Source organism: Limulus polyphemus, unplaced genomic scaffold (genome assembly GCF_000517525.1).
Source record: "Limulus polyphemus unplaced genomic scaffold, Limulus_polyphemus-2.1.2 Scaffold4974, whole genome shotgun sequence".
NCBI classification, from domain to species: Eukaryota; Metazoa; Arthropoda; class Merostomata; order Xiphosura; family Limulidae; genus Limulus; species Limulus polyphemus.
The window spans coordinates 4,236-29,448 of NW_013670584.1; the positions used below are offsets into that span (position 1 = coordinate 4,236).

The 25,213-nt window shown below is 32.5% G+C and overlaps 2 protein-coding genes across 4 annotated transcripts in view; one reads left to right on the forward strand and one right to left on the reverse strand.

Moving 5' to 3' along the window:
• Positions 1-4,331: 4,331 nt before the first annotated feature.
• Positions 4,332-23,292, reverse strand: LOC106471938 (multifunctional protein ADE2-like). Its single transcript, XM_013932561.2, has 8 exons — positions 23,214-23,292; positions 22,085-22,276; positions 16,671-16,849; positions 11,519-11,726; positions 11,089-11,258; positions 10,359-10,536; positions 8,642-8,800; positions 4,332-4,712 (listed from the first exon to the last, which is right to left on the reverse strand). The coding sequence occupies exons 1-8, from the start codon at positions 23,215-23,217 to the stop codon at positions 4,543-4,545; spliced, it is 1,260 nt and encodes a 419-aa protein (XP_013788015.1). The 5' UTR covers positions 23,218-23,292; the 3' UTR covers positions 4,332-4,542.
• Positions 19,446-25,213, forward strand: part of LOC106471937 (amidophosphoribosyltransferase-like) — a 36,611-nt gene continuing 30,843 nt past the window's right edge. For 2 of the 3 annotated variants that reach the window (XM_013932560.2, XM_022400556.1), the window contains exons 1-2: positions 23,508-23,614; positions 23,738-23,890. In XM_013932560.2, coding sequence (XP_013788014.1) covers positions 23,766-23,890 — 125 coding nt within the window. In that variant the 5' untranslated portion in view covers positions 23,508-23,614; positions 23,738-23,765. Of the gene's footprint in view, positions 19,461-23,507; positions 23,615-23,737; positions 23,891-25,213 lie in introns of those variants that run through there. The other variant, XM_022400555.1, reaches the window with a different exon arrangement.

Sequence of the window (25,213 nt, forward strand, 5' to 3'; positions counted from 1 at the left end):
GATCTTTTGGGCTTGCTTCAGCATCGCTTGCATTTTATTGGATGGTCATGGCTTTTTCCAGACTTCTGCATGCTCTAGGGTTGTGTTTACACCATTACTTGGACGACTGGCTCTTGTTCTCTTCTCAACACATATGCAGCTGACAGTAGCAGCTTGTGTTGGTTGGATTCTAAAGTTGGTGAAGTTTCCTTTTGCCTACCCATTATCATATCCACTTGTGTGTGTATTTGTACCCCCTCCCCTTATTCAATTCCATCCTTCTCCACCTCTTTGTACAATAGTGTTTTCCATTCTCCATGCATTTACTACTTCCTCAGTCTCAGCACAAAAGGTTCTGTTGCTTTTGAGGACTTGGACTTCTATGGAAGCTCTTATTCCTTTTGGTTGGGTACATTTACGTTCTCTTCTGAGGTCTTTGTACAGCCCATGGGACCTTGCTTGGGATCCCAGGGACTCCCCAGTTACCCTTCCTCCTTCTCTTACAGATTATCTGCATTGGTAGTTGAACAAGGATAGAACAATGAAGGGAGTACCACTTCCTCCACCCCATCCAGATTTTCATTGAATCACTGATGCTCCTTTCCAAGATTGGGGAGTGTTGTTCCATCAGTAAGAGGCTTCTGGACAATGGTCTCAGATTGTTATGTCTTACCATTTCAACATATTGGAGCTTATGGTAGTATGATATGCTTTGGTTAATTTTCATCCACTGGTACAGTACCAACACATCATGTTCCATTTCAACAATTCCACCATTGTTGCCTATTTCAATCACTAATGGGGCACTTGTTCGTGCTCCCGTTGTGGTTTAACACTGGACCTCTTTTATTGGGCCCGTAAGCTGCAGATAAATCTCCTGGTGTGTCATGTTCTGGGTTCTTGTGGCAGATAATTTTCCAAGACCCAACCAGGTTCATCCCACGGAGTGGTTTCTCAATCCTCAGGTTTTCAGGTAGCTATGCAATCAATGGGGTACTAATCATCTGGATGCTTTTGCCACTTTATTCCAACACCACGTTACCTCTTATTTTGGTCACTGGTACATCAACCTCAGATCCTGGTAGTGGATTTTAACACTTAAAATTGGACCAGCTGATTCCATTTACATTCCTTTGAGATTCATTTACCTCTTTCTCGTGTGGTTCTTCCTTGTCAAACCTTTGGTGGCTTGTGAGGGTCATTCTTCTTTCTTGCCATTTCTCAACTTTATTCCCAGTCTGCTCCAGATAGACTTCTATGTTCAGTATGTGTTCTTTGTTGTTCCATTGCCTGCATGGTCTCCTTTAGTTGTTCCCAGTTCCATGGACTAGGCACTATTTATATAATCAGTATTTGAACAAGAACTGTTATTGTGTGAACTAGATTAACTAGTGGAATTGTAGTTGTTATGGTGAATCACCAAACAATTTAAATTACAGTAGTGTCAGTGTGTGTATGGCTGAAAGTACAGCTCTAAACTCAACAGTAATGTTACTTCTAGGTTCTGTTTGGCTGAATGTATTAGTAGAAAAGATAATGCATCAAACAATGCAAATTAAAAGTGGTGTCTTAAGTTGTATACAACTGAATGTTGAGCACCCTACTCAGCTCATGGTGTCATCTATGTTTTGTTTGGCTGAAAGTCATTAGATAAGATGGTGCACCAAACAATCTACACTTCCAATTGGATCAAGGTTGTATATGTCTGAAAGTAGATCACTCCATTCCCTACACAGGAAATATGATACACCAAGCACTCCAGACTAATAGTAGTATCTGTTGTATATGACTGAACATAGAGCACTAAACTTATCCACAATAGCTCTAGGTTTCATTTGGTTTACATACAAACATGAAAAATGATGTAGCAAACAATCTAAATTTACAGTATTGTGTAGGTTGTATATGACAGATTTTAGAGTATTACACTCAACCCACAGTGTCATCTCTAGGGTCTGTTTGGTTGAATGTGCTAACATTTAGATGATACAACAAACAATCTAAACTTGTGTAGTGTCTATGTTATATATAATTAAATGTAGATCACTCCATTCTGCCCGTTGTGTTCTCTTTCACTGAATGTATTAAAGGAAAAGATGGTGCTTCAAACAATGTAAACTTATGGTAGGTTCTAGGTTGTATGTACCTGAAAATGGAGCACTAAATCATTGACAGTGTAGTGTCTAGGTTTTCTTTGTCTTAATGAGTACTAACAAGAGCTTTTGCCAAATAATGGCTTGTAAGGTTGTAAAGTAGTGGACTGGGTGTTATTTATATCTTCAGTCTTCATGAACAACAACTGTTAAGGTGTGAACCATATTAAGTAATTTACAAATAACATTTAGAGTAAGAGATTAGTAACACCATATTACATATTTATCAATTTAAAACAATTATTATTATTATTACTGTTTTCACTGTCATTCAGAAGATCTGACAAATGAGCACTTCTTGTTACAGGAGTGTGTGAATGGGAGAAAACTGCATTAGTAATTCTAAGAACTTTAGTAAAAGCAAAGAAGATTATTTTATATGTCATTTACACTGTATCTGTCATATTTAGTGCAGACAAGGCTTTTTATTAGAGTTATCAGCTGAATGGCTGGGATAGAACAGACATATTAGTGGTCTGGGCTATTTTTTTTTTTATAAAATTAAGTTTAATCAACATTGAATAATATTTTAACTAGATTAAGTAGGTGAATTGTGATTATCAGTTTTCAAGTCATTTACAAACCACATATTAAGAGTAAGGGTTAATAACACAGGTTATTTATTTTTTATATTTTAGCACTGATATTATTATTATACTTTTTTTTCTACTTATTATACCAGAAAAATTGGAGAACCAGAAAGTTAGTCTTTTTGTTCCTAGAGCACGTCAAGCAACCATGGTATCAGGGGAGAAAGCTATGTTGTAATTCTAAGAACTTAGTAAAAGCAAAGAAGAATGTGTTATAATATCTCCATACAAATCTACCATATTTGCTACCCACAACAGGAGGGTTCACCAGACATAGTATTTATATCATCAGTTTTTAAAAATAATTGTTTATGGTGTGAACTAGGTTAAATGGGTGATTTGTAAATTTAATCAATTTTTTTTAAAAAGATGTTTACAAACGACTTTTTTTAAGGGTAAGATTTAATAATACAATATTGCCTATTAACACCAATTATTATTATTTTTTTGAAATAATCTCAGTGTCATTCAGAAGTGGCAAACCAGCAAATTTGCTTTCTTGTTCCCAGAGTGGGCCATGCAGTCACAGCATCAATGGGAGAAAAATACATTAGTAATTCTACAAACTTAGAAGTAAAAAATCAAAGATTATGTTAAATGTCAACTCCACTACACCTACCATATTCTGTACTGACAAAGCCTTTCATCCAATACTAGGTCTAATTAAGCTGGCGCCGAGATATGACAGACATACTGGTGGTATATGAATACCATCTATTTATACATGCTGTTTATATCCATTTTCTTGAACAATGACTGTTAAGGTGTGAAATGGAGTAAGTAAATGAACTAATTATTAAAATGATGCACCAAACAATTTAAATTTACAGGAGAGTGTAGGTCTTATATGGCTAAATGTAAAGCTCTAAACTCAACCACAGTGTCATTTCTAGGTTCTGGTTTGGTGAATACTAATAAGAAAGATAATGCACCAAACAGTTGGAGCTAATGGTGGTGTCCAAGTTGTATACGACTGAATTTAGGATACTCTACTCACATTGTTATTTATAGATTCTGTTTGACTCAATGTACTAATCAACAAAAATGATTCACTAAACAATGTTAAGTAACAGTAGTGTCAAGGTTGTACATGACTGTGTACGAGTTCTATTTGGCCAAACATACAAGGTAATCCACAGTCACACTATTAGTTTTACGTCCATTTTCTTTTTTGTAATAAATCTGTGAAAGGATATTAACTCTTCCAAAGGATCAAATCCAAACATTACCATGGAATTATCAGGTTACAAGTAATGGTGAAAGCAGACAAATTACACAAAATTCATTTGTGAATGAATTTACTCTCCCATAGAAATGAAATTCTCATTTTAATGAGATTATTGTAACTAAGAATTATTAACCATGGATATAAAATGGTGAAATATATTTTTTTCTTGAATAATTAATAGCATACTTGTAATTACAAAAAAAAGTTTTTGTTTGTGTGTGTGTGCTCATGTATATCATTTGTGCACGAACCTATAAAATATTCATTTGAACATTAACATTATTCCAGTTATCATAAGGTTTTGGGTTTCTAACATTTAACTTCTTTGTTTATAATATCTGAACAGCTAGAAATAGTTCTTATGCTAACTGTTGGGTAAGAAAATATCAGTTTATTTGGAACATGCATTTTACTAAATGCCAATAAACATTTTTATATTTGAATAATTGGTTCCAGTACAATAATAATTATATCAAAACATTAATTTCTGTATTACTGTGATAATTCTTCAATCTATAACATGCATACTACAAAATGACATAATGTGATTACACTTGGAAAAGAAATTAAGATAAAAAAAATGGCAACCATCTCAACTCAAATGAGAATTTCGTAGCTTCTTATCGGCAAGTTTCAACCCAATCCATGTACTTAACTGATGACCTCTCAACCGAGCCCAGATCACATGGTCACTCAAAGCCAAGATCTGTGCAGCACATAGAGCTGCAGCTTCTGTGCTCATCACAGTGGAACAGCCAAGACCTGTAAAACCAAACAATGTCTTTATAACAAATTCCATCGGAGATTTTATTAACTATTGACATAAAACAGTGGAACAGCCAAAAGATGTAAAGTCAAAAAGTGTTTTTACAATACATTTTCTCAGTGACTATCAACTATTAACATAAAACAGTAGAACAGCCAAGACATGGTGTTCATAATAAATTCCATTAGAGCTTTTATCAAATATTTACATAAAATAACGAGATTGTCATAATACAAGATTATTTATATCTGGAACAAACATTCTTGGTCATTAAACCGTCAAGAATTTTGAATTTAATAATGGTCTGAAATCGTACCACAACTGATAATAACATTGGTTCACAAAAAATTTGCTGTTTAACTTGTTCAATTACGTTTTGTACCAAAATATGGTGTACTTGTGTTAAATGGGTGATGATTCATGATAATTATCAACTTTATTAAAGAATGTGGGTCACTAACCATGATAACAATTTTCATATTCAAACATGGTCTGCAACTATGCTCTTTAAAACCCCAATTCTCTCATTGGAATTTAGTAAACCCTGATATTTGCAAACGGGGGAAAATATGACTTTTTTTAAACCCAGATGAAATCTTTCCACCTTTAGTGAAGCCTCCATAAGTCTGACTGCAGCATCTGGATACTCTTCCTCGGACACCAATTCCAGCAGTGCTAGATTCCTTCGCATTACCTCAGAACCCCCATGACAGACAGTGAATAATTTATTTAATTAAATAAAATAAATTAAACTTTAATTTCTAAGTTAATAAAGTAGTGTACAGTATTTACCAAAGTGTGTTAAGCCCTCCTACAATCACTTCTGTCACCTACCACATGGCACCATAAGCTTGAATCATCATCTTTCTTGGCCCGCAGTGCTGTTAAGTGTTAATTTTTAATGTTTTTATTTAATTTATTTTCAAACAACAGTATTAATTCATTTGGGCCAAAAAAAGTTGTGATTTGGGGTGGGAGGAAATTACCTCAATAACTCTGAATTTTTGATAACTCGGCATGGCTTTAGCTCCACATTTCCGAGTTATTGAGGGATTACTGTATATACAAGTTTTATAGAAGGAGAACAGTTACAAAGATTGATCTCAGTCATGTTTATCTTCAGTTGCCATTGGATAAGAAATATAAAGACTTCAGTATCATTAATAATTGTAGTGATATTTTCCAGTAGAATTGCATTCAACTTGGAATTTCCTCATCAGCAACAATTTTATTATAGGGGTATGGATAGTTTTTTTAAAGAATTCAACCTAAGTGATATTCTACTTACTAAGGAAACAGAAGAACATTTAAAACAAATACAGGCAGTTCTCAAAAGGTCATTTGTAGCTGGTTTTGGGACAGAGAAGATAACAGTGTTTGTAGTCTAATGAAACAGATAAGTGTTATTGGACTGATATAGGTTTACATACAGTAACTGACATGATCAGTTCCATAATGGAAACCCCCATTTCTTATGAAGTGACTGATAAGTCAGGCTCTTGAATTAACATAAACATTTCAATTTTTTTGGCACCCCTTTACATTCTTTAAAAAAAAAACACAAAAAGATAGTACTGGGGATCAAGGCAAACTTTTAATACATCAAAGCAGTTGAATTTTACTTCAGGTACTTGTGCACTAAGATAAAAATAAAGGTATCATTCTTGCTTGTGATGTATCCTGATATTGGTGCAATGTTCTTTCACAAAGACTAACCCCAGCTGAAAAGATGTATTCTCAACTTGACAAGGAGGACCTTGCAGTAGTTTTAGAGTAAAAAGTTCCATACTCTCAATTTGAAAAGATGGGCCTTTGAGTAGTTTGAGTCAAGAAGTTTCATTTTACCCTTTTGGTAAATATTTTGATATTTGAAATGATAAAAAACAATGCAAACTTTCTGAACAAGACAAAGAGTGTACCAACAGTGGTTTCATTCAAAAAATAGAGATAACTTCTCATTTGTGTATAAATAAACAAATGATATGGGTCATTCAGAGGCTAGGAATCGTGTGCCAGTAGAGGAAAGCAAAACAGTTGCTGTACCTCGACACACAGTATTGCTTGTAGATAGCTTTTATATGTGGAAACATCTGTTAGCCAAGTTCTTGCACAGATCTTAAAATATAACGTTGACAAACAGAAACATCAGCATATGTCGATTTTGAAAGTCGAGTTGTTCAAAACTTGAAAATAGCATTGATAACCGGACCAATTGTTGGTTGAGATGTTGCAAACATCTCAACCAACAATTGGTCCAGTTATCAATGTTATTTTCAAGTTTTGAACAACTCAACTTTCAAGATCTACATGTGCCGATGTTTCCATTTATCAACGTTATATTTTAAGATCTGTGCAAGAACTGAGCCAACAGATGTTTCCGCATATAAAAGCTATCTTCAAGTTTTGTACACCAAAAAAACTTTAAGTATTGCTTATATATTTCTGAATGCTTTTCCTACCACAGCAGATAAAATAAAGCTATGAACAGACCACAAATCAGTACTGTAATGTGTTTATCAGTTTATTTCAATGGATGGCCTAATACAAGTTATCTTGAAGCATATATGAAGAACAGAGTTAAATATTTCCTGATGGGGTCATATTGTAAAGTAGCAGACTGGCAGTACCTCCATTTGTCAGATCTCAAATCCTTGAAATGTTTTATCAGTCACATTCAGGGATAGTTACAATGAAAATCTTTTCATGTAGCTATATTTGATGGCCAAAGTTTGATCAAGACACTGAGAATATAATTACAAAATGCACCACATGCCAAGGTAATGCAAAGTTTTTACCAGCAACACCCAAAGGAATATACAAAATAGTCATGAAAGCAAATACACATCAATTAATCCAATGTTAGTTATGATAATATTTGCCTAGTTTAAGTGAATTGATGTGTATTTTTAGTAACTATAACATCTGTGTGTTACTATCAGGAAAATGAAAATGGCTACTGATATGTTGCCTACAACTATGTTTCTGCATTAATGAAATAAATCACTTAAGCAAATGGCTTAGTGGAAAGATTGGTGTAGATATTCAAGCAAGATATAAAAAACTGAATGAGAATATTCTATAATCTTTATTATTGTAACTTATTTACAGGTATTGTGTTATACTCAATAACAGGGAGTTATTCTGCTGATGTTCTAAAATTATACTGATTTTTCTAAAGAAATTTCCAACTATCTACATTCACCAGTTAAATAGTTTCATTATTAGGGAAGTCCTGATGATAATATTTACTTTGAGTCTTTCTTGCTTATTTATTAATCGTACATAAACAGTTTTTGATGTTAAAGCCCAACAAATCTACAACTGTAAAGACTGAACAGTTTATGACAGACCTGTTCATGCTTCCTAATGATCACTGTGAAAATTTAAAGCAATCATTCTCAGTTTTATTAGTATTAACATGTTTCAAACTGTTACAAATGTACACTCAATGAACCTTATTATGAAATGAAATGTTTACCTTATGTGAACTGTTTCATTTTAATACTACAATTTAAACAAGTTCAATATAGAAAACATGAATACTGAAACAAGTTGATAGCTTAAAATTTACTTGTATAACAATGAGTGTACAAAAACAGCGTCACTTATTCTCCACTAAATAAATTTTAACAATGAACAATAACTTGTACCTACAATAGCCACTTTCTTTTCTATCCCTTTTTCTTTTCAGGTTTTGTTACTAATTGTTTCGGTTACTATGGCCATCATGTTCAAATCATTAACTAATGATAACTGCAGTGATAACCAGATATCTTCAGATCCAAGACAGGACAGAAAAGTTGATAACAAACATTAGTCATTACCTGATGTGAAACATAGCAATGACCAGCTATCTTCAGAGCCAAACAAAGGCAGAAGGATAATTAATAAGCATTAATAATAATAATAATGGTCAAGTCATTACCTGATGGTAAACGCAAGGATGACCATATATCTTCAGAGCCCCAATCAGGTTTAACAGGAGGACAGTTAATAACTGGGAATGTTGAATTTCCTGAAGTTACTGGTCCCAAACCATTGCTACGTCCTGCAACAGCGATGAATACAGTTGGAATTCCTTGTCCTATGTGATACAAAAGATATGGACTATTATTTAAAAGCTCCAAAATATTAATAAATCTATACACGTTTGTCAATGTCATATATACTGATACAATGTAACACTGAGTAAAATACTTAAACTTGAGAAGCAATTGAAAGATGGTGAAGATATACAATCTACTGAGAAAAATTGGTTTAAAAAGAACAAGTGTATGTATAGATAGAGAAGGAGCTGTATTATTATTTTCAAGATATATTAAGAAAAATCATTCAAAATATATAGAATACATTGCCTTACAAACAACTCTGATATCAATCTGACCTACAATTTTTAAGAATTATGAAAAATCATACTTTAAAAATAATGTACTATTTTTGTTTAAAGTTTGATTTGCAGCCAATACATTTTTTAACTTCTTAAGAATGTTAAGAAAGAAAACTTCAAAAAGGAAAATTTCCAAGCACCTATTTTACATTGTTTTGAAACAATTATCACTTCAGGCAATATTATGATCCAGTTTGGAGATAAAACCCACATATTTTTCTTGAGTAATACAACTAAAGAGATACCAGTGTGATATAGTCAGGTGAACTGAATAAATGTCCAAGCTATTGGAAAGGTCTGCTAAATCGAATTGTTCAAGATATCAATCCTGAAATATGACTAAGAACTTTTATTTAATTGAGTCAATGGATAACAAAAGTCATACAAAACAAACAACCTTTATTAATACATTAAACACAAACACTTTACTTGTAGAGCATCTATTCTGGATGATTACTCTAGGTGACTTTTCTCGGATTGATTTGGTCTTGACCATTTTCTAGGCTGACTGGTTGAAAAATTTCTGACTAACTAAATGTCAGGTTCCTTAGTTTCCAAGAAACATCACATTTATTGAGAGCAACATGGACTGCCTACGTGATTGGTCATGCTCTTTACAACACAGGTGAGGCTTAACCTCTAGATATTACCTGAACAACCACTGAAGGGCAATGCTGTCAAAATTCTTACACAATGTCATATGTTCTCAACAGGTACCAACTACTTCAAGTACAACAAAGGTAACTTGAAACAAGATCAAATTAATAGTTTTCTTGATCACGTATTATGTAAAATCTACACGTACTCAAAACAAAGAATAAATACTACAAGACAGAAACACATGGTATATTAATATATCACACCAATACCCATTACATCCTTGTAAAAGATATGATCCAGTTCTGAGATAAAACCCACACTTTAACCACAGAATAATGAGAAGGTACTTGTACTCATTACATCCTTCTAAATGGTATTATGATTCAGTGCTGAGATAAAATCCACACTTTAATCATGAGTAATATATCGACAGAGATACCAGTATTTCAAGTTTACAGACAGTGAAAAAATTTAACCATTTCTCATTTTTAAATAGTACTTGATCAATAATTCATTTAAAATCTGAACACAGTATTTTCTATGATTTTATATCAAGTTCATTTTGAAGTGAATGACATTTTAGTTTTATTTCAATGTAAATATTTTAAATCACTTATTAAAACAATATCTGATATATAAATGTATGGAGAATAACCTTCATATTCAGCAACAATTTTCATTGTTTCGTCAGTTCCTTTATGAGCAGATGTCACTCGCAATTCACAGGGTACTCCCAATTTTTCACAAGATTGAGCAATTTTCTTACAATGTTCTTGGTCACTTGCTGAACCCATAAGAACTGCTACCTGTGATCGAGGCTTGGGGACCAATTTCTGGAGTAGGAAGGAGTTATCAGAGTATACAAGTTATAAATATTATTTAAACACTAAAGAAAGAGAAGATGAATTACTTAATATTTTATGTGTGTGAGTATGTCCATAAAGTTAAATATCAGTGAAAATAATGATTTCATTAATTCCATGAGTAATTTAAAGAATCAAATACATCTGACACTCAAAAACTGAACTATTTTAAATTCACTTTGGTCACATTAATGGTCCTACTTTTTTCATTTATTTTGAAATGTTAAGAATATCTAGCATTAAAATATTTGAGAATATTATTATTATTATATGTGTATTGGAGAAGGTAATGCACAAGATTAGTTTCACCAATTTTCTATTCAGAGAGAGGCCTAAATTGTGAACTTTAATCTAATTTTGAGTTCATGCTCTGCAAACCTGTGTTTACAACAGCTTTTATTATTCCTTACAATCTATCCACAAGGCTACAATGAGTGATCTCATATTATCCACAAAACTGGTGGTTATTTTAAGTCTTCAATTAACAAGAAAAGAGATTTGATATTTAAATTCTATACTTACATCTAGCTGAGATGCCACCCAGCTAAAATTTCTTTTTACAACATCTAAGTCTTGTTGAGTGACTTCTTTCAAATTACGATAAACTTGTTTGTCAACCATTAAACGTTTATCACCAGAAGGCCACAGGCGCCATGAGTCACTGTCAATAACATCAGAGAGTAGAATTTCCCCTGACAAGACACAAACAACAAAAGTTACAATTTGAAAAAAATAAATTTACATCTACAGTGATATAAGTGATGTACATAAATCCTGTGCTGTAAAAGGTAAAAGAAACATCAAATATTTCAGCCAATATGAATAACTTAAAACAAGAAAGATAGAAGACTGAACTTTATCACCAGTTCCAAAAATTTAAAAACTAACACAACAGTAATCATACATTACTAACTTGCCTACTGTAACTATGATAAAGAAATGTATGACTCACCAGTTGTAGAATCAACTCCAAATTCAATTTTCATATCTATGAGACTACAGTCAAGTGATGCCCATGCTTTTTCTAAAACTTCGAAAATACACTGGGTCATCTTAAGCATAATATCAACTTCATCCTGACCAATGGTCACACCTCCGAACTTAAAATTGGCACACACAATTTGCTCGAAAGACCATTGAGGGTCATGGTTTGCATCATCCTAGAAAATTAAGTATATCAATGCATCAAACATAAAACTAACACTTAATATAGATTTTAAAATTTTGTTGGTAAATAGAAGATAAATCCCCATTCCTGGACATGATAATTACCAAGACATATCTCTTATGTCACAGGTGTTTAGAGGAAACCAAAGATTTGGGTAACTATCTTGACTACAAATCAATCCAATTCTGAGTAAAGATAGGCATCAAAGACTTCTCAGTTTGCAGAATGAACAAGTTTCATAATATTAAATATTCCAAAAAAGGAAGAAAAACACATTACTACAACTCTTATTATTGGATAACCTGAACATATGATAAAGAAGAAAATGAATATTAATACCAAGATTAAGAAGTAAGAAAATACTAACACATTGTCATACTTCTCTATGCCAGAGATCTTTCTAAAGACATACAGAGCATAGGTGACAGGTTTGACACACATTTTAAATTACATCACATGTAACATATTTAAAAGATGTAAAAACAGTCAAGTTGCATAATTTTCAGTAAATAAACACATTTTTTGAGAGAGAGTATGGCTTTGCTACTCATTTTTTTTTATTCCTAAAGCAGTACTTTATAGATTTTTTGTCTACTCATGCTAATAGAAGTTAAGTGAACAGCAAAGGTGAATACAGGTAATCATGGTCCCTGTTTTCCTGAACAAAACATGAAGGAAAATTGACATATATAGATGTTTCTTAGTTTGTAAAGTTCAAAAATAAGCAATTATTATTCAATTTATCATTAAGCTTATATTCTGTTTCAAGAGTGACCCTTCCCCTCCTTTCCAAAAAATCCTGTTTCTGCATCTGAATAGAATGAAGTCGTAACAATATTCAGAGGTACTAACAAGTTAATACACACCAAGTGAGGACCCATTGGAGAGCATAAAAAACAACACCAGTTATAACATCCTTTGGGAATGTGAACTCCAATACATTGGAGACAGAGGAAGAAATGTTAGAATTCAGGTACATAATAGATGTACAAGATTCTGTTATACCAATCTAACTGTGACAGCTCATCATGCCAGAAAAAAGGTAATAATAATAAATATAAAAATAATAAGATATGAACCACTTACAAGAAGAGGATGAAAGAAGCTTCAAGATCAACTTAAATGATAACACACTCACAACCTACACATTGCATAGAAGTAAAATCTGGATACTCATCTTGAAAGCATTATAATAAGTTAGTTGATTTAAGTTATAATAAGGGAGACCCCAGATGGGTGGTTAGCACATCAGCCACTTTATCAAGAAGACCCAGGATTAAATCTCTGCCACTATTAACTAAAACTAGGCAAATATGGTAGAATTTTCTAATTAATTAATAGTCTGGCTCATTAATTGATTACTTTCAGTTATTCCTCTTATTTTCAGCTTGTTTTGGATTTTTTTTAAAAGACATTTTCAAACTTCTCTTCATTTAGTATGATATACATATTCAAGTATGACAACTTAGGATTAAGTTACTTTTTTAATACCAAATTGTTGTATATGAAAGTGTATCATATACACAACAAAGAGTGGATATTAAGGTAAAAGAGAGTTAACCTTAAAGCTATTGATCATGAAATAATGTCAAATCTCTTACAGCCCAAGTTGTGATGTTAAATGGAATAATGTGACTGGACAGAACAAAAAAAAATATTACAACAACAGACACAAACATAGTGTGTGTATACTTCCAAAAATTTTACACTTAACAGATTTGCTAGAAACATTCTGAACAAATGAAGAATACTATTATGGGCAGCAATGAACAAGTTTGATTTAATTGCATGCTCAAATTGCGATTACACATGTAAATCAATGAGTATCAGCAATTTAAAATGATGCCGCTTTATGATATATAACTTGCATAATTCACGATTACCTCCCAATATTTGAATGGGTTACGAACAATCCACTAAAAAAAAATACAGCACTCCATGTGCCAACAGACACACATGACACTTTTCCCAGTTACCATTAGCACCCTTCCGTAATCAACCAATAATGATTAACCAAAATATGTCCATCAATACAATACAGTAAAAACATTTTCTCCTGAAACTTTCAATAATAACCGATACGTGCAATCGATAATGTCATATTCTAGGTGGGGAAATTGGATCGAGCGTGCTGATTGGCTTATGCCCATATTATGTATGCTGAGCTGAAAGAATATGGATAAGCGTGTAGTATCTCGGCGATTTGATTGGCTTATGTCAAGAGTTTGGAAATCAAGCGTGATGATACTGTTTGTCGCCCTTCGGCAAGGCGGGTGACTGACCGAGTTGAAAATAAAGGTCACTGTGGGGGGGGGGGGCAAAAAAGCGAAAGTCGGAACTTTGAAGTCGAAGTGTAAAGGCACTTCGCCCAGTCCCGTGACGTATGAATTCAGAGTAGTTATTATGATATCACAAAAAGATATAAACGCGCGGTATATTCATAAGTCATAACAATACAAGACCTGCAACAGCCTGAAAATAAGATTAATACGATACCGTTGGTTTCTCCCTACAAATTTTTACAAGATTAGCTGAAAGACTAAATAAACTAATTCTTCATTAAAATTATTTGTCCTTAGACTTTATACATAGCTGGTAAAGATTCTTGTCACAGTGTATTGTAAATAATATATAATTCAGTGAAAACACGAATAATCAAATTAAAAGGCTAATCAAAATCCAGCAACAACATAACTGGAACCTATTCTGCCAATCCATTGACGAATCAAAACCCAACCCCGCACTTTTCTGTCGTAAACTTAAGAAGATCTGCAACAATACTACAAACACTATTAACTCTAACATAACTTAAAATAATCACACAGCACACACTGACGAGCAAAAAGCCAACTATTCGCACACTTCCACACTGACACGTTCACCACACCTAATCACTCTACTTTTTACAGCCAACACTTTAACGCTATCAATAAATTCAGTAGTCAACATTTGCTAAGGATCATGTTTTATTTTGAGTATATGTCAAACACCTACTACAATGGTATGTATAAATTGAACATATTAGGAAGAAAAACACCTGGATAAGTCATTTTTACACTTTATTAAATTATGTAACATTTAACTTGGATAACAGAGCCTGAGGAACTGATGCGCCCTGTGGTACAGTGTTAACAAAATGTTTTCAAAAACAACAGTCATTGAAAGAAGTGTCCAATTTACAAACAAGATTATTTCAGTAGTCAGTGTGACTACCTCGAACATTAATGACTGCTGCACAACGTCTGCGGTTGGTGGAGCTTGACTAGCTTGTAGCCTTGTCTGTAGCTGCTCCCAGATGTGCTTTATTGTGCTAAGGTAAGGAGACCTATCTGGCCACTCTATCCTGGGAATTCCTTCAGCTTCCAGGAAGGCAGTCCCTGCCCTTGCAAGGTGTGGACGCGCATTGTCATCCATAAGCAGAAAGTCTGGTCAGGTTGCACTTGCATACTCTGTCCCATAGGAGCCGTTTGAATTCGCCAAGTCTCGATCTCTCCCTCTTTTTTTGTCTTTGTCTTAGCTCTTCATGGCTCCCCCGACTGCTTGTTCAGACACTCTCAAACATTTCATGTTAACATAACATCTTCAGTCAAGCTCAACACACAGACCACACCACCGTCACGAGTGGGGCTAAGAGAAGCAGAAGCTTCTGAGCACCCCTGGTGAATTTTTTTTATACCAAAATTCCTGCCACGATTTTGACTGATTGTTTGATTGATTGAAGCAGTGTCATAATCTCCTGAAGAAGACTTGTAGTCGAAACGTTGATAATAAAAAGATCCTGACATAGCATTCATAGTCTCATGGTACCTTAGTATCCATGTCTAGTACTTTCTGACAAACACAGATAAATGAAAAACATTCTGCAACTAATATTTTCTTGAGCAACGAAGAATGATGAATATTAACTTGCCATAATTAAAGCACTTTTACACTGAGTATCATTAACAAGCATCACTATGTAACCAACAGCCACTAGGTCACACCCTTACATTCTTGAGTTGTATATAAGCAGAATGCACGCATATTATTGTGCTTAGTTGCGCCAACAGAAGTAGTAAAAGCAAATATTAGGATAACTTGGTTAGTTGGAATAATTGAAAATAGTAAAAACAGGAAACACTAATTGCAAGTAGTTGATAATTTTCGAACAACTAATTGATTTAATCGTAATTTTGATTAGATCGATTATTATATGTGATGCTAACTGATATTACCAATGCTCATAGGTTTAAACGAGTCATTTGCCCAGCTCTACTACCAATACAGAAATAGTCTCTCACGGAACTTCTCTGAAGGCGAAAGCAGATCACCAACCGAATCTAAAAACTAGTTATTGACAAGCTTAGGTACCCGCCCTTTGGGTGAATTATGAACTTAAAAAATATGAGGGTGAATCCTATGACAAATAATAGAAAAATCCTAACTTACAATTAATTTATAACATAATATATTATTCATTATTACCTCACCAAAAGTTTTGTATAAGCTTTGAGAACTTAATATGTATCTACTTAAAACATGGTATACACTGTGCAATGGTCAGGGTGACTTTTTAGGAAGAGGTAGCGGCCAAATTGGTGGCGGTAGATGTGTTTTCTGTTTCCCGCATTCAACACCCAGCTCTTCATATCAGTAGAAGAACAAGAAGAGAGAGAGAAGAAAAAAAAAAAAAAAAACGACGGCGTGGCTAATAAATGAATATTTGCTGTAAAATTCTTATCAATGCTATAAGTGAAGCTACCAGTTTGGCCGCCAATTTTGATTTCCTTTAAGTCAAGAGAAATTTAGTGCTGAAATTACTTATTCCGCTGTTATAAAATGTAAAATTATATTTGTGAGGCCAAAATACAAAGTAAAATTCTACACCAAGTTTTTTTAATTTCATTAATTATATTAGACTATCCTCATTTCAAATGTACTAAAATATACTCCTCACCTTATAGAATGTCTCAAGTTTTGGAGGAGAGAAACGATATCCCTCTGGAACCCCAACATTCCTCTTTAAAAACGATCCAGTTGCAATTCTTCTTGTCACCCATTCTATCGGAATCATTTCACAACGTCTAGCAATGAAAGCTTTCTCATCATGAAGTCTTACAAAGTGAGTTTTAATCCCTATAAATTAAAGAAAGCAATTTATATATATATATAAGACAAAAAAGAGAAGTACTTAAAGCCCTAGATTCAACTGTGGTAAACAATAGTGTAACGAATTTCTGTAAAGGTAAAGACGTTTGACTTGTTTTGAATATATATTATTTTAAAACAAATGGATTGTGTGATGTACTATATTGTTGAAATATATCGCCAACAAATCACAGACACCTATATAAAAACTGACAGACTATTCTCACCGTAATGTGGGTCCTACTTCCGCAGCCACCTCCAAAACCCAGGACACATTTTATATCACATATTATAACCTGTGCCCTGGTAATCTTTTTACTTGGTGCATATATATATGAATATGCTTATGTATGGGCGTATGCTGTTTTTTGTTAGACAATTGCGAGTTACCAAAAATAAACATTTTATTATTAAAAAATGATACAGCTTTCAAAAGCGGATATTGCATGCATATTAATCGCATTTTATTCGTTTTTCATCAAACAGATTATATAATCTACTCAAATAATAGAAGAATCACAATACTGAGATCAGAAAATATGCCAGCGCTTTTGTAACGTAGTTTACAAGTTATAACACTATTACAGCATGGTCTTTGATAGCAAATCTTTGGTAATGTGCTAAAATGGTGTAATAAAGAACTTAAAACGAAACTACCTCAGTATGTTATAATCTGTATAATATTTTAAAAAAAGAAGTTTCCCTTGATGTAATATTACTTAAACAACGATTACATAAGGTGTTTTCAATAACAAGGAAAAAACAAACTTCCCAAGTCAACGTCCAGCTTCGAAATGTTATTCGCTTCTAGCAGGTTGTTGGCCAATGACGTATACTTAACGAACCAATTAGAGACAAATCTCATGTCCAGATGTTAAAAGAAACATTCTGACCTTCGTATTACACTGTGACATAACATCTGTCATGAGCTCCTTCCATGCTCAGTAATCGAATACCCCAAACATACGTAACTCTAGCTGCTAGCAATATATTTATATGCATATCATAATATGATTTGCAATGGTTTTTTGTTGTACAAAACTTGAAGATAGCGTTTATATACGGAAACATCTTGCACAGATCTTAAAACATAACGTTGATAAATGGAAACATCAGCACATGTAGATACGTAAATCTTGAAAGTCGAGTTGTTCAAAACTTGAAAATAGCGTTGATAACTGAACCAATTGTTGGTTGAGGTGTTGCAAAAGAAATATCTGCTGAAGCCCCAGAATCGTCTGGAAGATGATCTATAGGAAATAGTACATCTTATAAAATCGTAAGCCGGAAAGGCATGCCAAAAAAAACAACAAACTTTTCGTGTAAGAACTCGATAACCCTTTTCAGTTGTCCCTAGAACAAAAAAAAAAAAAAAAAATTAATTCTAATTAAGTAAGCAATGGGTTAAGCCTACAAGGGACGCTCACATTAAGTATATGTGTATATTCTATTGATATTCATCTGGGTCCGAAATTCGTGTCGTTTATTAGGCCAGAGGGCCAACTATAATAGCAAAAATCTGTTTGGCCGATCAAATTTTCAAACATTTTTCCTATTTTACATTGTTACCAAACTTGCATTTCTACACTTTTTTTTCATAAAACAATAGTTGTGTTTTCGTCTTGTGAAAGTATATTCTTCACTTCAATCTCCCAATTGGTGCCTCTAGCTTTTACAGATTCCTGGACTATTTTTATACATTATGGGAAATCCCAACGACGTCTGAAACGAAAAGAAGGTTCATAGAACAAGTGAATAGCGGGATTGATCCAAACGAGGTGTAACTAACTTTAACATCTTAATGGCCATATACACTACCTTTTGGTCAGTATTAAAACAATCTCAAGTCACGTTATTCATTTGTTTTTGTTTTGTTTTTTGCGCGCGCGTGTACATTTATCAAAGTTAATATAATGATTATGTACATTCCACGAAGGATATAATCAAAACTGTTGTTTTAAATTAGTTTTGTTTAATATAACACATATATAGACATACATATTTGCAATTGATAAAACGGAATTAACATATGTATACATGCTCTTGAAGTGGCCCAGTTAAATTTATAAGAGCCACTTAAAATCCCTGAAGGATGAATTACAATTTTTGTGAAGGGCCGGTTAGAAATTCAGCCAATTTCGTAACTCTCTCTCTCTCTTTCTCTCTCTCTCTCTATATATATATGTATATGATTCAGACAGCACGAAACTACACGTAATGAAATCAGTGTATGCTTTAGCAATGGTACTATATCATGCACAATATAAAAAAATTAACATAACGGTGCATGTAATTTCATTTGCTTAACATTTATGTTTTATTCCCGATTAACCAAGTAAATGCAACGTGCATATTTGTATATTAGATATTTGTTGTTTGAACTACGTAACAAAGAAAATAAGTTAGATAAGAACAATTCCTTGACCAAGGTTAACCTCACGGGCGTGTCCCTCTGTAGCCGTAGGTAACTTACTCGTATGGTAATCCGATACCTAAGCCAAGCAATACTCAATACGAAAGAAAGAGGTTATGTTGTATCTCCAAGTTTCTGCACAGTTCCGAATACTGAGACACGAACATCACTAACGGTAACATTAATGTACGCCTTTACTTATTTACATCAATACTCTTTAATCATTATAGTTTAAACTTTCTAGTTTAAACAAATTTTCTTGCATCAGTCAATGAATAATTAAGACTTATAATTACCTAGCAAATGTCTGTTGTTGAATATTACCTTTTCTATTAATAAATACACTGTGCAAGTTTGAAAAAAAAATTAGAAAGGTCCGTTATAATTTTTTTTTGTATTAATTTAAAACTCCTGAGCAATCGTTAAATTTTTTGAAAAAGTTTTATATGACAGTGAAAAATTATAATAATTTCATGTAACTATAACGAAAAAACTGAAGGTAATTAATTGCCTACGAACTCTCACAAAAATGACAAACTCAAAACTACTTCGACTACAAGTTAACGACCTTGCACCAAAAAGTGCCATTTTAAATTATAACAATACGAATAAAATAATAATAATATCTGCGGTAACTAAAATTAATGAAGATATTAACTTAACAGATAATATAATTCCATTTCTGTTCATATATGTTATATTTTCCAAACATTAGCTACTCTGAATCATGTAAATACATTTTTCAATGCATGTGTATTGTAGTGCCGTCTCTCGAGAGGAATATAAATTTCACACAATAGAAAATTGAACTGAATTTATATCGTTTTGAAAAAATATTAATTCAATAAACTCATGATGACTCATTCTATTCAATCATGGGTTATCTATATATTCAGTGGCGGTCTTCAATGCACTTTGCCCTTTTCTGGCTGCAACGATATTAAGTAAATAAAGAAAGTTTAAAGGGGGGGGGGGGTGACATCAAGACTACGTTCAAGTTTGGTGCTTGAAAGAAGGTCATATTATCAAACACGCGACCTTCTACACAAGGCCAACTTTTTTTTATACATAAGCTTTTGAAACAGGGGAAATCACGCACCACATTTATTTGCAAAAGCAAATCTTATTTCCTTCAGGAACTAAACAGTTAACAACCGTGTTTTTCAAAAATATAATCAATATTTGTGCAAATTTATATTACGCACGAGAGGAAGGAGTTCTCCCGCTGGTTGGATCTGGGTGCATCCCTTTGGAAAGGTTTACAGTTTAAACGTGAAATAGCACATTCTGATTACCTTTTCTGAGCATATAATGCATAAAAAAAGTAACTATGCAGGAGACAAAGTACTGTAGAAATTCACACTCTTTCACTGCAGTTTTCCCATTATTATACTTTCTTTACTTAAGGCTTTAGAAATATCAGAGTATTATTCTAGATTGTGCTTTAAAAGTTTAAAAAGCTTGGCTTGCATAGTTTGAAATTTTTTTTTAAATTTCATTGTACCATTTAAATTATTTTCATTTCTTTTCACAGGTTTTACAGTTCAGATAATTTTTATTCCCTTAAATTAAATTACATTTCCCTTGTTTGATATCTGTTACATGTAGTTTAAACTTTTCTCAAGTTTTATGAAATACTGTAATTTTTTATGTGCAAACAACATGTATGACTCGAAACACAGGGTTTAAATCTATAGTTACTAACTCATCAAGATGTCTCAAACTTAAGGAATATTATTTAGAAAATATTCTAAAAGCTTCAATTTTTTATAATAAACAGCATTTTGTTTCTTTTCACCATGCTACTAAAGTAACTTTACATGAAAAAAATGAGTAAACAATGTTTAAAAATGTCACCTTCAGATTACAAGATTCTTAGGCACCTTTACTCTCGTAACTAACTACTAATGTGGACTGTGTTGTCTACATATTGAGAACCTTTTTTGTTTTTGCTTAGGAATTGATAAAATATTTTGTTTAAGTCACTCACTTTCTATTTAAAATACATATGAAACCTCAACAGTAATTAGTGGGATTAATTATAATTTTGATGATGTTTTGTTTAGATTTTTTGATATGCTTCTTGTCATATTAGGGTTCCTATAACCATAAAAGTTATGGACCCATAAAAACTTTTGTGCATAAATAGTTTGAAATTTGTTTAAATCTGATGGGAGTCCAGCAGTAATTCTAGGATTAACTGGAATCCCCAAGATGAGAAAACGATTAACATTAATGCAGAAATTTTACAAATTTAACATAATTTTAAAAGTCACTCACTGTGATGTTTCAGTGTCTTGCACATATATATATATATATATATAATTTAAGAAATAATTACTTAGACATGTTTTCAATACAAGCATACAGTGTAACAAATGTTACTGTTTCTTATTTCCATGTAACAGAATTAGTAATGGCAACTTTGAAGATAAGAGCTTCACACATGAGAATCTGGAATGATTTAATATCTCCTCATTTGTGTAATGACCTATTAGGTTCAAAAATAAATCATGTTACACAAATATAACCATTTTTTGACACTATCTAGTTAACTGCATATTATATGAGCATCTAAGCATTATAAAAAAATAGTTGACTAATATGTTGAAAGTTCCTAAATACATTTCTATCTCATTAATTATACTTATCTATAAAATAAGAAACACAATTATGTACTCAGTATTTCAATATAAAAAAAACTAATATTGCTCAATTTATACCCAAAATCAAAACTTGTCAAGGATTCTTCCCTATTAATTATATTCTAAAAAGATAATTTTATTTCAGAATAAATAACAATTACTCACCTATTAAGTTCAGAAACTCAAAGATTTTACAAGTTGTTGCTGTTGATATAACTGCTTTGCCCTCTAAATTATGAGCTTTAACACCATCTCCAGCAGTGATACGATCTTTGGACTGCACGAGAACAAGTCCTGGTTCACTACTGATTGCATACACCTTCTTAGTTTTTCCTTCAATAAGTAAATCTCCTAGCTCTGAAATTCAAAATCAATAATCAAAATAGCAAAGTTTCAAGTTTGGAAATGTGTTTGTCAATTGATGTTTAAACTTCATACACAGTATGATAAGTGATAGCTAAAAAATAAAACCATACAAGCAAATCAAATATACTAAAAAAATAATAGTTTTATGATTCAGATGGGTGATAGCAATCTTCAAACTCATGACCTTTACTATTCTTTAGTCATCACTGTCTAAACAAATGTATATAGTTATTTTGTCATGGAATTTATGCAATTTTAATTTCATATTACAATCTTAGTATTCAAGTAACAACCAAGCAGAGGTTTTGAAAATTTATAGATTCACTTGGTAGAATGAAACATATCACAGGTTTTTATAAAATGAAAGTTACAGAAAACAATGTTTATAAGGAGAAAATACAAGGCAAATATTGAACCTTCTTCATAATACCAAATGAATACAACTTCAGTTTTTTATTTATTCATTACTAATATTATACAGCTATCCAAGCACATTTTCCGTTCTCGAGAACTAACACATTGATATAATCTTCAGAAATTTATGTGAAAACAAAATATGAAAAATAATGTTGATTTGAGTAATGCTAAAAATGTAATGGTTCATTATTGCTGTTCAACTCTTTAACACTTGGTTTAACAATATGACCCCTTTGAGTTTTCTTTTACTCACCACAATAAACCTATGTTTATATATGTCTTGCATATATGTAGAATTGTCCTACTAATACATTATTTTGAATTATTTAGCAGACAAGCGGTTTACAAATACAATACAATAATTTGTGTTTATTCGTTATTGTTAATAATAAGTTGACTGTTTATTGTTAAAAGGTATTTTGGCCCAAAAGAGGTTTTTTTCAAATAATAGAAATTAAAAAGTTAAAATGTTTTAACATAAGTACTTCTGCAAGTATGAAGTTCAACTTACCCATGGTAAGAAAACAATTATACACTAACTTCTGCACAACAACACCAATTCTGACATTAACACTGGAATTTGAACTATGTTTGCGTTAAGCCACGCCTACAAATGTTAAGAGCTAACGCAAGAAAAATTAATCCAAGCTACGTGCAGAAATTTTTCTTTTACAATTTAAAAAAACTAAAAATAATTTTTTGAGATAAAAATCTAACATATTGTAGTTAGCAATACATGTTTAAACTTTCTGAATTTTTTCATACTGCGGATTGCTACATTCTCTAAAAGTGTCAGAACACGTGCTTTGCAGCTTGAATATGATATACTATTTTTCACGAGTTTTAATGGTAAGAAAAAGAGGGAGAAGTACCGACGCCTAACGTTCAGGTCTTAGTGAGAGGGTATCGCCGGTAAGATTTTTGCAGTCTTGCGTTGTATTTATATTTATATCTAAATATAAAGGAAATACTTGAGATCAGTAAATGTGCGTAAATAGACCGCTTCTTTATTTCTAAAATATTTTTTCACAATAGCATAAGTGGAACCTGACAATACCCTCAAATGGAAGAGCTAGATTGTTTACAGGAGGCTTGTGGTTTATTCGCATGTGTAGCCTGTGGAGAATGGCCTACAAATCTTGATGTTGCACATATAATTTACCTCGGTTTAGTGGCACTTCAACATAGGTAAGCAAAATGACTGAATATCTAGTTTGTAACATACGAAGTGTCTTATTATTTCAGACCATTAATGTGATTGTTGAGACGTAGTTATTTTTAAATGTTTTATAGTTATAAACAATAATTATATGGGTATTATAGGTTTTATTTTACGTGTTATTGATTGAGTATTTTATTCCTTATTGTTAATAAAATGTTGACTATTTTATGTTTGGGCAATACAGTGTGTGCGTGTGCACAAACGTATAAATTATAATACGAGGAACAAATGAGTTATAACTTGTATATAAAAACACAAGTTTTTATTCATATTAATGATTAAATAAAATTACTTTTGTTCAGACTTTCTATGTAAACCCACAATTTATCGCATTGCGTACAAGTTTAATAATAACTGGATTTTGGTCATTGACTTCAAATTTTAAATTGATAAAGTAATTGCAACTTGCAAGTAATATCGTTTGTTTGATGTTTAGATTGGAGGTTTGAAAAATAACTTTTGTGACACACACAGACACAACTAAAACTAACGATTTACCCTCCTGCGAAAATGGTCAGTAGGACACCAGTTATCTGTCGATACCATTTTCTCTGTTTTTACCTTTAAATTTTAATAGGTTTCATTATGCAGATATATATTACAGCAAACAGAATTTGGGACTCATTGCAAAACAACTAAACTTTTCGAGCTTTGCGAATCCCAATAAAGCATTTTAATTTTCAAAAGCCTGTGAAAAGAAAAAAAAGGAATTCAATTAATCAGGTACGGAGGCGATGGTATTTTTCTAACTTTTCGCTATTACTATTGCCATGTTTTTTAGAAACGTTTTTATGTTGTTAAGTATTTGTAGCTATGGCAAGATTATTAATTGGGTTCATTGAGCCGGACCCTTGTTCTAAACTCTAAAGGGATCCCGAAAAAAAAAAAGAAATGTATCGATCTGTGTTCTTTGTTCCAGTTCTTACATGAGTGCCTTTATTTTACACCAGAAAAATGTTTTTAATCAAGTTTTTATACCCGAACTGAATAGCAAAAATAGTATATAGCTATTTAAAAAATTATAATTTTTTATAGGCAAGGTGCGCGAGATAAACTCCATGTAGCGTTTTGGACCGGTTTCCTCGCAGGGGCGTCGAGAGCCAGCCCATGCCCCGGGGTCAGTAATATCATAGGGCCACCCTTTCATTTTATTTATTAACTTTTGCTGATTTTTCATAAAATAAATTTGGGGACAAATTTCTTCATGAATCCATGAAAAAGCAGTAGCCATTTTAGTTCATTAAGTAGTATACATTTCTAGCGAGCTTTACTTGCCCACCCCTCTCGTC